The sequence below is a fragment of the Archocentrus centrarchus genome, chromosome 16 (genome assembly GCF_007364275.1).
Source record: "Archocentrus centrarchus isolate MPI-CPG fArcCen1 chromosome 16, fArcCen1, whole genome shotgun sequence".
NCBI lineage: Eukaryota > Metazoa > Chordata > Actinopteri > Cichliformes > Cichlidae > Archocentrus > Archocentrus centrarchus.
The window spans coordinates 27,349,827-27,366,461 of NC_044361.1; the positions used below are offsets into that span (position 1 = coordinate 27,349,827).

A 16,635-nucleotide genomic window follows, 5' to 3' on the forward strand; every position below is an offset into this window, starting at 1 on the left:
CCCTGAGACAATCCAGCACACAGCAGGGTGCAGTTATGGAATGCTATAACCAAGTGCCTGGCATAGAATACAAAAACATCTGTGCTGAGAATGACCTGGAAGTCCTAAAGGTGAAATGGGATACACCTCCATGGGTAGTTGAGAATGACCAAGCTAAGATCCTGTGGGACTTCCAAATACAGATGGACAAACTGGTGATGGCTGATCAAGCGGACATAGTAGTGTTGGATGAGCAGAGGTAGAGAGTTGTCGTGATAGACGTAGCAATACCAAGTGATGGCAACATTAGGAGGAAGAAACATAAGAAGCTCGACAAATAACAAGGGCTGAGAAAAGAGATAAAGAGGATGTGGAAAGTGAAGGTAACAGTGGTCCCCATGGTAATCGGAACACTTGGTGCAGCGACCCCCAACTTGGGAGAATGGCTCCGGCAGATTCCAGGAGCAACATCCAAGATTTGTGTCCAGAATAGCACAGTATGAGGAACAGCTAAGATACTGTGCAGGCCTTTAAGCTTCCAGGGCTCTGGTAGAGGACCTGAATGTGGAGGACAAAGACTGCCCTCAGGGCGAGCTGGGATTTTTTTTTTTTTTTTTTTTTTTTTTATGTGTGTGTGTGTGTGTGTGTTCAGTTCTAATTTATATTTATTTTTAAATAAATATAAATTACAAATTGCATTATAAATTGTTTATTATTTATTTATTACAATTAGCTAATTTGATGTAACAAATGGATAATAAGAATAAGAATAATAATGTTGCTGATCTGACCTATTAATCATCACCTCAAAGTAATTTTTTTTTTTTGTACATTTTTTTCAGAATTGAGAATAAATTGAAAATATGATGATTTAGGCAAAAATAAAACTGTTAAAAAATGACTTAGGGCATTATTTTCAGAGGGTGACGATATAAATATTCATTGTAGATAACACAACTTCCGTTTTGTGCCGGAAGCGGCGCTTGAAACCCGGAACTCATTGATGTCGTTTCATTGCATCAGACAGGCATTCATGTGGCTGTATGTGTGCTAACTGAGCCCACGTCTCTTTCTGTTTCCTTCAAAGGTAGGTATGACTCTCTTTAGAAATTTTTAATACCAAGCTGCAGGTTTCTTAAACACTTACTTCACAGTGAGTTTCAAGTTGTGGCAGCTTGAATAAAGGTTTCTAAAAGTTCACAGTGGAGCTGCTAGAAAAATTACTTTCAGTTTGAATGATTAGCTTAAGCTAACTAGCCTGTTTGCACGACTTTTCGTCAGTCTGACAGGTGGCTCAGCCCAGAGCTGCAGAAAGTGAAATAAAGAGCCAACCGGCTCTCCTCTTTTAAGCGATCATGATACCCACTGTGAGATGCTCCAACTGATTTTGTTGAAGATGTTTTAACCAGTTTTCTTAAAAAAACAAACAAACAAAGAAAACTTGCCACCCTTTCTTACCTTGAATTTAAATGGCGTGAAGTTTGCATAACAGTGCGGTACGAATTATGCCAGAAAGCAAACCCATTCTGCTGCTGTCAGTCTGATAGAGAAATGACAGCAAAAAGTGGATAATTCTCCATCAGTTCACATTTGTGTCTCCACCAGAGATGACCACTCTTTATGTGACCCCTCACCCTGATGACTTCAGGAGCCTTCTGGCTCTCATTGCTGCAGAATATGGACCATCCTCCCGGCCGCAGGTCATTACAGAGGACCCTCCTGCGTCCCTGAACGCCCGCTCCAGACCAGCCCTTGTGCTGGGTGATGTTGGGGAAGGTGATTCTGTAGTGAGTGGGGCCACTGCTGTGTCATGGTACTTAGCCTTTCAGGGAAAGAGGGCTGGTCTAGATGATAAACAGCAGAGCCAGGTGTGGCAGTGGCTCAGCTTCGCAGACAATGAGCTCACCCCAGTGTCGTGCGCTGTGGTCTTCCCCCTGATTGGGGTGATGGGAGTGGATAAGAAGGTATTTAAAAGCTGACTTGAACTTTTACAGATGTGTGATTTGTTCATGTGAGGCCTTATTCTTCTACTCTTTGTGCGTTCTCAGCTCCAGCAGAGTTCTCGTGCAGAGCTGATGCGTGTTCTTAAGGTTCTTGACCAGGCTTTGGCACCAAGAACCTACCTGGTGGGAGAGAGTATTACCCTGGCTGATATGGCTGTAGCCATAGCTGTTCTGCTACCTTTCAAATATGTACGTGTGCTGTGCAAAGTTCACTGTCTAACAGGTTTTATTGCATAGTTTCTGATATTGTTTTGCAAATGCGTAGGCACTGGAGCCGTCAGACAGAGAGGCTGTAACCAATGTCACCAGATGGTTCACAACTCTCATTAATCAGCCACAGTTCCTGAAGGTCCTGGGGAAGATCACCCTTTGTGAGAAGATGGTCCCAGTCACACCGAAGACAAGTCCTGCTACAAATGCTAATGCTGTTGATACCAGTCCTGCTGCTGACTCTGCCGGCACCCCAGCAAATGGTTAGGAAACTCTGTGAAGAAGTTAATAAGTGTTAGATCATTATTATGTACAGTATGTCATGCCGTTGTGATGTTTTCTCTCAGGTCCACCGAAGACGGAGGCCCAGCTGAAGAAGGAAGCAAAGAAGAGAGAAAAGCTTGAAAAGTTTCAACAGAAGAAAGAAATGGAGGCAAAGAAAAAGACACAGCCTCCATCTGAGGTATAAATACCCAACATCTACAAACAGAAGTTAATTTGTGAAGTTTTGAAAATGTCAAATATGGACAGATCATTAGACAGATTAAGATTTTAAAGCCTCTCATCTCTGCTCTCTTCTGTTTTTTTTTCCCCCTCACAGAAAAAGGCCAAACCTGAGAAGAAGGAGTTGGGAGTGATTTCATACAACATCCCCACCCCTGCTGGAGAAAAAAAAGGTGATGGCTCTAGAGCTGTAGCTATCGATTATTTTATTAATTGAGTATTCTCGGTTATTCAGTTATTCCATCGATTAAATAATCTGATAAAAAGTACTTTTGTCTTAATAAGCAATACTAAATATTGGAAAGAGAAAAAACACAGGTCTTTCAGAATGAACTGCTCATTGGTTTTCATTTTAGAAATTGAAGTATTTTTAATAGTTAAACTGCTTACAACATCTGTCAGAAAAACTAAACCCTTTCATTGTATTTAGATGCCATATTAAAATACTATTTTTAGCTCGGCTGTTTCCAATAAAAAGTTGAGGTGCTGTCACAGCGTCGGCGGCGTCTGTTCCACAGAAACTTTAATTTTGGCCGTAACTTGAGAATGATGTGACCTAGAATGTTCAAAAACCTTGTACTAGTATGAATCTTGGTATTCTTGATGAAGAAAAGGGAGCATATAAACATTCACAGAACTGGGGTTTGGCCTGTGCTCTGATTCAACGTTTCCTGCTGCAGAAAACAGAGGTTCTCATGTTAATGTTAATAATAACGAGTGATGGGGGGGGTGGGCTTTTATTTAATTTAATTAATATACTTTATTTTCTGTTAATCTAAATCTGCAAAATAATGTTACTAAAGCCTTGAAATAAATATGGTCTAGTACATCTTATATCCCCATTTAGACTCACCCCTGCTTGCTGCAGGACGGCTGCCGTCAGCTTTCAGCAAGCTGCCTAATTTAAACATCGTGGCAGACTGAGTTAACAGCTCTTCTGTATATTTTATTTTAACTTCTGTAGCTTTGCTGTAGAGTTTTCTGCTGTGTAAATCAAACGGATGGGAGCAGCTACAACGTTTTCTTCATGTTGTCGCTTGTTGATCAGGTGGTTCGATGAAGGACTCCCTCAACCTTTTTCCCAGTAAAAGTTTTAATGGTGATTACAGAAACAAGTGCTGCTGTTTTGGGTGCTAGAAAAAGTTTTCTTTCACTCCACCTGAGCTCGTCATCTCGATAATGGCTCCGCCATTTTGCCGTGTGTGTGTGTGTGTGTGTGTGTGTGTGTGTGTGTGTGTGTGTGTGTGTGTGTGTGTGTGTGTGTGTGTAAACAGACGGCAACATAATTTTCACTGCTGCTGTTGTGTGATCAGACTTCTTGTTGAAAAACTTGGGGCCAGTGGGCTTACTGTTGTCATACTCATGCTCCTAGAAATGCTTCTATCAGAGATCCATTTTTAGTCGCAAATGTGGGGGAAATGCTCACGTTTACATGGTGACAGCTGAGCGCTACAGAGTTTAAACGAAGCATTGAAGCAAAAAATTTGCATTGAGGATTTTTTATAATTGAGTTATCCGATGACTCATTGCTGCCCTAAATTGTTCGCTATGCTTGAGGTGATGTGTATGCAGTAAGTGGATTGCATGGAACTTCATGTTGCAGGGAAGCTCCCCTGGGGCCTGCACTGTGAATCTAACTTATCTCAGTGACCACAGCCTATAAAGAGGATGTCACACCCAAGTTTCAAGCTATTTTATTTAAACAGTCAATAAATGACAATAAACAAAGAAATGGAACAAGTTGTGGTGAGAGGGCTGTAGGACCCAGAACTTCCCTCCCTAAGCTAATGAGATAATACAAATAGCTAACAAATAAACCTGCGAAAAGACAAACTTCTAGGACCTCCATCCCAAAAGGAAAGATCAGTCCCCACACAGAAATTGGGATCTCAAGATGCTAGAGAGCTGCTCGGTCTGGTAGAGTGAGATCTTTTCAGTAGAGCCGGAGAGAGTTTAGAGCAGGAAAGAGGAGGCAACACTGACACTGACAGGTCTGCTGGCAGCACAGCATCATATTTTACAAAGACAGTGCGTACTGTAATATTAGAAAAATCTGAAAAGTTCAAATACACAGTACAAGCTTAAAGTATGACTCTGTTATAGGAAAAGCACTGTAGAATATTTAAAATGTATGCTAATATTAAAAATGCTGTAAATCAATTTAATTTTATTTATATTGCTCTAATTCACAACAATAGTTATCTCAAGGTGCTTGCACGCACACATGTATATGTGTTTGCTTTCACTGGAAAAGCGCTATTTCAATAAAGGCTTCTTAAGCCAGAAAGTAAAGCTGACCAAACAGGCCTTCCTGCTGTCTGGGCATGAGGTCCACAGTAATGGCAATGCTATTTTCTGGAGAATTGATTGGTCAGAGGGCAGTAGTTTTATACCTGCTGACCTCTTATCTTGAACATAGGTTCCTCTGTAGCAGGATAGATCTGCAGTGGCATGAACCACTTTCAATACCCTGAAAATCCAGGGTTAACCCTGAAGTTACCTCACAAACCCCAAATCCTGCTCTGTAGTTCAGGCCTCTAGTTGTTCCCATTTTCATCCAACAATCAGTCTCTGCTGTTCATCCACAGAGTTGCTCTGTAATTCATTTGCAAATATAGTTTTTAAATAAATTGGTACTGTGTAATATAAAACACATACATAAGAAAATACACACAACCACAATATTCTTTAGTTATTTCTTAGGAGTTTTAGTAACATTACTTACCTAGATTTGATGTGCATATATAAGCTAGAAAACTTAAATTCTGCCCACATCCAAGTGTCCTCACACTTCACACTTTGTAGTATCTGCACATTATTGCAGCTTAATGACCTTTACCTTTAGTTCCTCTGGGTTCTGCAGCTTCATCAATTCCTTAGTGATTGTGGATTATGTGAAAAAGTGTACCTTATTTACAAACTGTCTAATATCAGTAGTTTTTTCAGCATTTTATTTGATGGAGCTTCAAATTCTTTACCAACCTTTTTCTCATTTCTGGTGTCAGATGTTGTTAGTCCACTTCCCGACTCCTACAGTCCTCAGTATGTGGAGGCTGCCTGGTATCCATGGTGGGAAAAGCAGGGATTCTTCAAGCCTGAGTATGGGGTAAGAGTCCTTTCATATTATAAAAAATGATGCTGAATTTTAAATGTTTTTATTGATAATTTTAGTCTCCAATAACCTCTCTGTCACTACATTCTGTAGAGGAAGAGTATTAGTGAGCAAAACCCTCAGGGCATCTTCATGATGTGCATCCCTCCACCTAATGTGACAGGGTCACTTCACTTGGGTCACGCCCTCACCAATGCCATCCAAGACTGTTTGACCAGATGGTAACTTAACTCTTCTCTAAACTGTAATTCTTTTGTCACATGATAGGATGTCTCTATGTTAATATGTTTGAGCTGATCTCCCATCTGGTCTGTGCAGGCACAGGATGCGAGGTGAGACCACCCTGTGGAACCCAGGCTGTGACCACGCTGGCATTGCAACCCAGGTGGTGGTGGAGAAAAAGATGATGAGAGAGAAGGGCATGAGCCGTCATGATCTGGGCAGGGAAAACTTCATCCAGGAAGTCTGGAAATGGAAGAATGAGTGAGTAGAAGAAGTTTTAGGAAAGGGAAGACATAAATTATCTTAAGGAGAAACACCACAATAACTTTTTTTTTGCCTTTGTAGGAAGGGAGACCGGATCTACCACCAGCTGAAGAAACTGGGCTCCTCCCTGGACTGGGACAGAGCTTGCTTCACTATGGATTCTGTAAGTTTTCCAAATCTTTAAACTAGGTTCTATTTTCTGTTTGATTATAGTTAAAAATAACATTTCTATGTTTACATGGTCTCCTCTAGAAACTTTCCTATGCAGTCCAAGAGGCCTTTATCCGCATGCATGATGAGGGAGTAATCTACAGGAGCAAGAGGCTGGTCAACTGGTCCTGCACACTAAACTCTGCCATCTCTGACATAGAGGTAAGTTCCTCTGTATTTAAGAATTTTGGTTAGATATCAAGCAGCGCATCTCATTGTCTGAACCATTTTAACCGCCCCACAACGGTAACCTTGTAACTTTAATATATTTCAACACAGCAGAAGTCTTCACATTCGTCATCACATTCACAGACAAGCGTGCAAAGATTACAGTTGCAGTTGTCTCACAAGCATCTTGTGGACTTGCTCAGCGAACTGAAACACGTGATTATATTGTGAATTGCCCCAAACAGCAGTTAGCACGAAGAAATCAATTACAGGGTTACCATCTATTACACTCTGCTCCAGTCAAACTCAGGGCAAATAAGAGTGTTATGACCCCAACTTACTAGGGGAGCAGTAATAATTAACCGGGTGGAAAGAGGTTTAGTGAGAGTGGAAAGAACTAATTTATTGAGTACAGGTTAAAGGTTTTATTGTTTACATACATGAAAGAAAATGGGAATGCAGGGCAGATGGATACTAAAAGAGCCAAATTAAACCCACAGCAAACCTCAATGCAACTTGTAAAAGAAGTGTAAGAACTTAGCCTGCCTGTTCTGAATAAGAAAAGAAAATCATAGGGTCTCTGACCTCCTTATACCCCATGTGGTGTTGTACAAAGTACTACCTGGCCCTATCTCCTTTGGTTTTGCAACCTTGACTCAAATGCAGACTAAACGGGTTACAGAACAACAAAATAACAATCAAGAACAAATGTCCTGCAGAACACAAAATCCCTTCTAGGTACAGTTAGTCTTTCACATGAGTACTAGGCAACACATAACCCTAAATTCAGCCAACAAATGAGAAGATGGCACAAAACAGACTGCCCATTTTTAACACCGCTGCCATGACATGCCCTCCTGTGTACGGAGCAGAGGAAAGCAGGCTGATGAGCACCACTCAGTAACAAGGGCCTGCACAGACTAGTCAGAGCAAACTGTTAACCACACACGGGAGCGAGTCCAGTACTCTGCAGCTGTAATAAACCTGACAAAATCTGAACGTCAGACTTTTTCCAGCAGCACCACCGAGCCCAAAGACTCAGTCAGCGTGCTTTTACTTGCGTGAGGTGCACACACAGATCTTCCCTCACTCATTTTGCTCTATAATTTCACATCCATTAAAGACTGAAATCTTCTGTAAGAGGTAAGATGAAGCTGTGTGTGGATGTTTTTCCATAGCCACACATTGGACGTGGTCACTCCTAATGGTCAAATTTAACTATCAGAATACAGCATAAGTGCCATGGTGTGGAATCTCTGACCTCACGCATTTTATATCATTTAATGTGCTCTCCAAATATGGTAAATATGGCATACTGTAGCTCATTCTCCTAATGATGTGTGAATGTCTTAATGAAGCCATGAGGAACATTAACATAAAACTGAGTTATATCTCCTTTTAACAGACTGATGAAGCAATGTTACACATCCCGTTAGGTAATGTCACCCACCTCTTACTAGGACTGGATATCAGCACAAACCTTTAGATTACCTACAGAGTATATCTGAAGCGTGAAATATTAAAAACTCCAGAGCTGAAAAAAGACTCTATTGGATTCTTTGTGCTTACTTTGATCCACTGTTGTATCTTCTTATCAAGCCCCCCTTTTTTAAAATTGTATAATGTGGTAATTCAGGCAAGTTTCTGCTCGTGTGAATACATAATGAAACACTTTTGCATTTAAGGGCTCTTGCTTACTTTGTTAGCTTTTTTTTTTTTTTTTTTGTATGAATGTGTGACTGCATGAACAGAATAAATATTCTTAAAAAAGCTGTACTGATAATCCTGTTATTAGGCTGTAATGGTAACAGAGCCATTTTAGCGGTGCCAGGCATCGTGGCCTCTCTTGATTAAATGTATTTTTCGGCTTTCAGGTGGATAAAAAGGAGCTCACTGGCAGGACTCTTTTGCCTGTGCCCGGTTACAAGGAGAAAATTGAGTTTGGAGTCTTGGTGTCTTTTGCCTATAAGGTGGATGGATCTGGTATGTAAATTTATGTAAAGCAGAAAATTTGAACAAAGACACCTTGTGGTGCTGTTAGGTTTACACATCTCCTCGTTCTCTTTCTGTCCCCTTAGATGAGGAGGTGATCGTGGCCACAACTCGTATTGAGACCATGCTGGGTGACACTGGTGTAGCTGTTCACCCTGCTGACCCCAGATATCAGCATCTAAAAGGAAAAATGGTTCTTCATCCTTTCTGTGACCGCAAGATGCCGGTAGTCTTTGATGATTTTGTGGACATGAGCTTTGGAACAGGTAGGCCCGGATACAGAAAAAAGATGTCATGGCTGTGGGTTTGCAGTGTGCTGAGAATAAGTAATCATAACAAGTCGTTAAGCCCGGCCACTTGCCTCATTACAGTTCTTTTTTTTTTTTCTCTCTCTCTGCTTGGCCTGTCTCTCTGCACCATTTTCTGTTCAGGCGCTGTCAAAATCACCCCAGCTCATGACCATAATGACTACGAGGTTGGAGAGAGACACAGTCTGCCCTTCATCAACATCTTGGATGAAAATGGCCTGCTCATTAATGTGCCTCCTCCCTTCCTGGTATAGCGTCTCATTATCGTCCTTCCCCCTGCAGTGTGTGACACTAAAGTCATGCTTCCTCATCGTTTGCTTCACGCAGCTATTTTATTTCAGAATTTTTCATTTTTTAACTATTCCTTCCCTCCCCAGGGCATGAAACGTTTCGAGGCCAGGAAAGCGGTGCTTCAGGCACTCAAAGACAGAGGCCAGTTTAAAGAGATCAAAGACAACCCCATGGTTGTCCCAGTTTGCAGGTGAAGTTTGTGTACATGCATAACGCGGGTTGTTTGTGTTTGAGAGTCATTTATCTGTATTCATTTAATCCCTGTTGTGCATCTTCCCTATCAGCCGTTCCAAGGACATTGTGGAGCCACTGCTGAAGCCCCAGTGGTATGTGAACTGCAGAGATATGGGCAAGGAGGCTGCTGACGCTGTCCGAGAGGGCAGGCTCAAAATCATCCCAGACCACCACCTCAAAACATGGTTTAACTGGCTGGACAACATTAAGTAATTATTTCTTCCTGGCAATTTTTTTTTCTTTTCAGTTTTAAGCTGTTTGTTTTTATAGCCAGTTAATTTAATTTAAGCAGTTTGAGACATTCTGTTTTGGCAATTTGGGCATTTACACTGAAATCTTGAAAAAGGTGTAATTTTCACTTGAATTATTAGGTCTAGGAACTATTCCCATGTTTTTAATTTCACTGCAGTTGGGCTTCAACTGGCCATATTTTTTTGTCATCAGTTATTTGGCAGAATATTTTCTTGGCTATTTGATTAATATTTTAGTTAAAATGCATGACATTTCCACAGAAACAAGCTTGTTTGAGCCCAAAGATATTTGATTTCTCATCAGACAGGACAAAGAAAATCTGTTAATTGAAACTGATGAGCCAGAAGCAGAGAAAGTTTAATTAAAAAAGAATATATTACATTATCTATTATTAAAATTGATGCCAGTTAATTTTCTGCCATCACTTCACCTATTAGTGAACAAATTGGTTCAGCTCTGGAAAGGAGATGATTATCAGAAAGTGTGCACTGAGTTCTTTTTCACAGCCGTCTCTCGGTCTTCTTTTTAGGGATTGGTGTATCTCTCGGCAGCTGTGGTGGGGTCACCGTATTCCTGCTTACTTCGTCACTGTCAGCGATCCGTCTGTGAAACCGGGAGAGGTGAGATGACTTCTATTTCTGTTGTCAAGGTCTGGAGGATTTCTGATGACAGATAAAAGCTGCATCCATATCATGCATGTCATTGTCTATTTCTTTGATTTATTTCTTCTTCTGTTCTTTTGCCTCCAGGACATGGACGGTCATTACTGGGTGAGTGGGAGATCAGAGGAAGAGGCCAGGGAGAAGGCGGCGAAACGCTTTAATGTGTCTTCTGACAAAATTACCCTCAAACAGGGTAAGATTTAACTGTTTTTTAATTTAGCACTCTCAGTACCACAATTACTTTAAAGTTATGTAATAACTTCATAATATGCCAACACACAGATTCACCTAATTTAATTAATTCTGCTTCATATTCATGCAGATTAACTTTTCCTGTGTTTCAGATGAGGATGTTCTGGACACTTGGTTCTCATCTGGCATTTTCCCTTTTTCTATCTTTGGCTGGCCCAATGAGGTAAAATACTGAGGTTAACTTACTTTCTTTCTACTGACACAGAGGGCACATAGTTGCTGTAGATTGGAAGAATACATTCTGCTGAGTGAAAAAGAGAAACATGGAAATGTTACTACCCAATTTTTGATTTCACTTTATCCTCTATTAGCATATTAAATTGGTCCATGCTACAAAACCTCCTAAAATACGGTGTTATTTTCCCAATGTGTTCATGTTGTTGCCTGTGGTCTTCCTTCTAGAGTGAGGACCTGAAGGTGTTTTATCCTGGCACCTTGCTGGAGACAGGCCATGACATCTTGTTCTTCTGGGTTGCCCGCATGGTTATGATGGGCCTCAAACTGACAGGCAAGCTGCCCTTCAAAGAGGTGAGAACAATCACCCACAGCATCGACACAACAGGATATGAAATTAGTGTTACGTGACTCGGTTATTGGTTTGATTTTATTTTGCAGGTTTATTTGCATGCAGTGGTGAGGGATGCTCACGGAAGGAAGATGAGCAAGTCTCTGGGCAACGTCATCGACCCTCTAGACGTCATTACAGGGATCTCCCTGGAGGTAAAGCCTAATCGCCCTTTAATCCACGCTCAGATACACACAAACACTTACGCAAATGTAAATATATGTACTCTTTTCTGTCTCCCATTTGGGTTGTCTTTTACATAGTCACTGCATGTTCATGGGTCCCCTGAGGCTCTTATTCTTATATAAGCTTTATTAAGCACCTCTTTCTGCTTCCAACAAGCTTTTATTGAGTCCATCAATCTCTTCACCAGCTGCAGGGAAATTGCACAGTCAGATGAACCGGACGCGTCCTCTAGAGGGCACTGAAGGACTTGTAAACCGAACTTAACCCTGAATGTTTGTGCTCTGAAGGTCCTTTCCTCCCTGGCCAGTTAAAACATCAGGCAGCTGAAGGAGGTTTTATATTCTGAAGACAAAAAGAAAATTGTTGAACACAGCCCTCACCCTCTTACTCCCTATCCTCTAGGGTCTTCATGCCCAGCTGACAGACAGCAACTTGGATCCTGTGGAGGTGGAGAAGGCAAAGCAGGGGCAGAAGTCAGACTACCCAAATGGCATCCCAGAGTGTGGCACAGATGCTCTCCGGTTTGCCCTGTGTGCTTACACCAGCCAAGGTGAACTTTTTTACGTCTTCCTTGTTTGTCCTGTTTTGTTTTTTTCTTCTTAAAGTCCCTCTATTGACCAGTGTTTAAAGTTCCCCAACTTACATTAATTTAAGAACCATAAAAACCATAAAGACTCTGTCAGTCAAGTTTACATATTTAGAGGTTTTTCAGTTAAATGAATTCCTCTCTGCCTGAAAGTGGATGTAGCTTTACACCTTTTCCTTTATCAGTCCATGACTACAGTACCTTCAGCTTTGGCAATTAATGCCTATTTCACTCATGTCTTCTAGCATATAGAAAAACTCAATTTGGACATTTTAACAAGGTTCCAAACTTGATTTTCACTGCAGGTGTTCTTTAGTCTTTACTGAAATCTTCACAAATCCCTGTCTGCATCTCCCAGGTAGGGATATCAACCTGGATGTCAACCGCATCCTGGGTTACCGTCACTTCTGCAATAAACTGTGGAACGCTGTGAAGTTTGCCATGAAGACACTGGGAGATAACTTTGTACCATCAGAGAAAGCCCAGGTGAGACCAAGGGAAGAGATGAAGGACGCAGAATATATATTAAAAAAACAGTGTGCTCCATGCTTATTTATATTCCTTGAGTTAACATATTTTGACCAAGTCTGTTCAATAAAGCTGTATCTCTGTCTAGTTTAGTTTGCCCTGATTTGTATTTGTAGATGTGTACATATTGACATTTGGGACGTACCTGGTACAGGAGTCTTGCATCTTATCTTTGCTCTTCTGTCAATCTTCTCAGTTGTCTGGAGAGGAGAGTGTATCTGACAGGTGGATTCTGTCCAGGCTGAGCGCTGCTGTTGCTCTCTGTGATGCTGGCTTCAAGGCCTACGATTTCCCAACCATCACCACCGCCATCTACAACTTCTGGCTGTACGAGCTCTGTGATGTCTACCTGGTAAGGACCTTGTAAGCCACAGAGCGGCCCAGGGTCTCATCTCAAATTTAAAAAGAAAAAAGTTCCACTTCAGCTTAATCTTTTTCTTTCTCTCTTTTTGTTATCCAGGAAAGTGTGAAGCCGGTATTCAGTAAAGCAGAGGAAGACAGCACCAGCCAGACACCAGCCCTGGTGTGCAGACAGACCCTTTACACCTGTCTAGAGGTTGGGCTACGCCTGCTGTCTCCCTTAATGCCTTTCGTCACTGAGGAGCTCTACCAGAGGTTACCACGAAGAAATCCTCAGAGTGATCCTCCCAGCATCTGTGTCACATCATATCCCGACAGCCAGGAGGTGAGAAACAGATGACCTAAAAAACAGGTTTGCTCTTTGTGGAGAATGCTGCTTTGTGTTTTTGTGATTACAATTTTTTTTTTTCTGATTTGTTGTAGTTCTGCTGGGGCAGCGAGGAGGTGGACCGTGACATGGAGTTTATAATGACCATTGTCAAGACGATCCGATCACTCAGAGCCGACTACAACCTGACCAAGACCAGAGCTGACTGTAAGAGATACAAAATAAATTCTCAAAGTGATGCTGACATCATTTTTAGTTCATATTTCACTATTTTAAATTTCTCTTCTCATATTTGTTGGAATCTTTTGAATATTGAAATATGTCCTTACCTCCCCTGAAACTTGTCTGTGGGAAATTAACCAGTGTGTGTATTCAAGTGCTGTACTAGCAGTTAGAAATTAGCTCAGTTCAACATGTTAACACAGTGCTCATGAAACATATCAGCTCCGAATGGAAATCTCTTTGTAAACAAAAAATTAAGGGAACACTTAATAATCAGATTATAATTATAATAAAACTTAGAGGATATTAATGTGTTGGGTTAGGAAGCGTAAACTGCATTTCACCTGCTTTGGTGCAAATTTAAGGTGCTGAAGAGGCAGCAACCAAAAAGGGAGTGGTTTTGCAGATGATGACCACAGACCATTGCTCTCTCTGGATCCCTGATTTTCCTGTAGCTCTGCTCTCAGTTATTATCCTCATCACTGCTGGTAGCATGAGTTGGTGCAGGCTGTCTCCCGAGCACAGGCTCGAGAGTGTGGAGGATGTACCTGGAGACACTAGAAGAGCTGGACAGGGCTGTAGAAGGACAGCAACTCAACAGCAGGACTGGTATCTGTTCTCCTCTGTAAGCAGGAGCACTGCAGAGCCCTACAGAATGATCTTCAGCAGGATACTTATGTACATCAAACCGTTAGAAACGGAATCCATGAGGTCCTGCCAACCTTTAGTGGGATCTGTGCTCACAGATCAAGTTCCATGCAGCTTGACTAGAATTTGCCAGAGAACACCAGACCTGGCAGGTCCACTACTGGCACCTTGTTCTCTTCACAGATGAAAGCAGGTTCATACGTGACGAGCATGAAATGGTCTGGAGATCCTGTGGCAAATGTTCTGCATCTCGCAACATCATCTGTCAGAGAATGGCGAGCCTGCCATTTCTGGCGTTCCCCGGAGAATGTCAGTCGAGCTGTATGGTGCTTGGCTATGAGCACAGTTCCCGCTAAAGGTTGCCAGGACCCCATGTCTTGCTCGTGGAGTCTGTTTCTGACAGTTCGGTCAGAACCATGCACTTGAGTAGCCTGCTGAAGGTCATTCTGTAGGGCTCTGGCAGCACTCCTCATCACACAAAGGAGCAGTACCGGTCCCGCTGCTGGCTCGATGTCCTTCTATGGCCCCGTCTAGCTCTCCTCATGTCTGCCGGTGTCTCCTCCCCACTCCTGAGGATGTGCTGGGGGAGACAGCAACCCTTTTTGTGGTGACACACATGAATGTGCCATCCTGGAGGAGCTGGACTACTTGTGTAACCTAAATTGGCATGTAGATACTGACTCATGCGATCAGCAGTGATGAGAACAAAAAGCAAAAAAGATGAGTTAGGAGGAATAAGGAGATAGCAACGGCCTGTGGCCACCATCTGCAAAACCACTCACTTTTCCGGGGTTGTCTTCTTGTTGCCTCTCCAGCAACTGTTGTCACATTAATTTGCACCGAAGTAGGTGAAATGGATTCACAATGGTTTATGCTTCCTAACTGGGCCAATTGATATCCCTAAAGTTTAAGTGACATTGTTTTACGCTAGGATAATCAAGTGTTCCCATAAATTTTTTTTTTTTTTGGAGCAGTATATTTTTTACTCTACAAGAGTTTTAAACCCAGTGTGTCTGGCAGTAGTGCTGCATTTTAAACCAACAAGCAATGGTTGGTTTGCCAAAGAGGGGAGCAACTGCAATGACAGATTGAGTAGGCTATAGCAACAAAGCATCTGGTGGAAAACCTTAGAAGTCTCCCAAGAAAAGTTTCTGATGTTCAAAAAAAAAATAAACTTGCTATTAAAAGGAAGGATTATAGTCTAAAAAGGTCAGTTTTGAGTTGCTTCACATAATTTCCATCCTCTGCTACTTTATAGTTCAAGTCTACCACATTTCTATACTTTGTATACATACTTGATACTTTCATGCCAAAGAATTTACATACCATATGCTGTTCTTATAAAAGATGCTGCATTAAAATAAACTGCAGACCAGTATGTAGAGAATTTTAAATGGATGTTTCGGTCTCCACTCATTCTTTTAGTAAGATAACCACACACTTTACTGAATCCATGTTGTAACTTGTTAGGAATTCACTGTTGTGATGTTCAGAATCTTTACCGTCTGTATTTTTCTCTGCTAGGCTACCTCCAGTGCATAGACTCTGCAACCGTGTCCCTGGTGCAGAAATACAGTCTGCAGATCCAGACCTTGTCTTATTCTCAGGCCGTCATCCCTCTGACAGCCAACCAGCCTGTCCCAGAAGGCTGTGCTGTGGCTATCGCTTCTGACAGATGTACTGTCAACCTTATGCTCAAGGTGAGGGCCAGTAATCTGCCCTGTTCTGTTTGTATCCCTCCATCTGTCTGTTATATCTGTTGTGTGTATATAAATGTGTATTTTGGATCCCTCGTGCTATGAATGCAGTGGTGTTTTCCATGTATGTGTTTTTTGCAGTTTTAAATGAGGTGAATTCCCCTGTGAATCACCTGATGGCATAAACGCATATCGAGTCTACTGTATCAGGGATACTATTTTTAAATTTGTTCCACCTGAACGGGAGTTATGGTTTCTCAGTTCCTCCTTTTACAGATCAGAAATAACAGGATCGCAACTGTCAGCTGCTATTCTCATTTTAACTTCTTCCCTCTCCCTCCCTAGGGTCTCATTGACGTGGAGAAGGAAGTGGCTAAGCTGATAACGAAGAAAGGTGATTTGGAGAAACAGATGGAGAAACTGAGAGAGAAGATGGCGAAGAATGACTACAAGGAGAAGGTGCCGGTGAAGGTGCAGGAGCAGGATGCTGAGAAGGTGGGAAAAGGAAATAGACTTGCAGGGTTTCTCAGGGTGCAAGAAGTCCTTGTAAATAAAAAACTTCCTTTTTTTTTTCTCTCTCTCTCTCTACAGCTCCGGCAGAGCCAAACTGAGCTTGAGAAGGTGACAGAAGCCATGGACAACTTCAGGAAAATGATGTAATTTCTATTTAGCTTTGTGTAAATCAAGATTTAGTTTCACTTTTTTTTTTTTTTTTTTTCCAAGACAAGTGAAGTATGGGCAATATTCAATAAAGCTCTGCAATCTATTAATCTAACTCATGTATCTGTAATGTGTTGAACAGTTGTAACAAATTATGATGAAAAGAATTAAATCACGTGAAATTTTCATTCA

General features: G+C 41.6%; 1 protein-coding gene across 2 annotated transcripts; it reads left to right on the forward strand.

Moving 5' to 3' along the window:
* Window positions 1–967: 967 nt before the first annotated feature.
* Window positions 968–16,631, forward strand: vars1 (valyl-tRNA synthetase 1). Of its 2 annotated transcripts, XM_030749493.1 has the most exons (29): window positions 968–1,066; window positions 1,585–1,943; window positions 2,028–2,171; window positions 2,248–2,455; window positions 2,540–2,655; window positions 2,794–2,869; window positions 5,702–5,802; window positions 5,902–6,029; window positions 6,127–6,291; window positions 6,376–6,457; window positions 6,547–6,666; window positions 8,547–8,655; window positions 8,751–8,930; window positions 9,096–9,220; window positions 9,350–9,453; window positions 9,548–9,706; window positions 10,279–10,369; window positions 10,499–10,604; window positions 10,756–10,826; window positions 11,066–11,191; window positions 11,279–11,383; window positions 11,817–11,964; window positions 12,359–12,486; window positions 12,725–12,880; window positions 12,989–13,213; window positions 13,312–13,423; window positions 15,611–15,786; window positions 16,129–16,278; window positions 16,375–16,521. In XM_030749493.1, exons 2-29 carry the CDS (start codon window positions 1,587–1,589, stop codon window positions 16,441–16,443), a joined length of 3,837 nt encoding a protein of 1,278 aa, XP_030605353.1. In that variant the 5' UTR covers window positions 968–1,066; window positions 1,585–1,586; the 3' UTR covers window positions 16,444–16,521. The 2 variants fall into 2 exon arrangements, with proteins under 2 accessions (XP_030605353.1, XP_030605354.1); XM_030749494.1 differs by lacking the exon at window positions 968–1,066 and having other exon boundaries at window positions 1,587–1,943; window positions 16,375–16,631.
* Window positions 16,632–16,635: the final 4 nt, after the last annotated feature.

Coding starts and splice junctions, on each gene's coding strand:
- vars1 (XM_030749493.1), top strand. CDS start 1,587: ATGACCACTCTTTATGTGACCCCTCACCCTGATGACTTCAGGAGCCTT. Junction 12,881..12,988: donor AGCTCTGTGATGTCTACCTG/GTAAGGACCTTG, acceptor TTTGTTATCCAG/GAAAGTGTGAAGCCGGTATT. Junction 13,214..13,311: donor CATATCCCGACAGCCAGGAG/GTGAGAAACAGA, acceptor GATTTGTTGTAG/TTCTGCTGGGGCAGCGAGGA.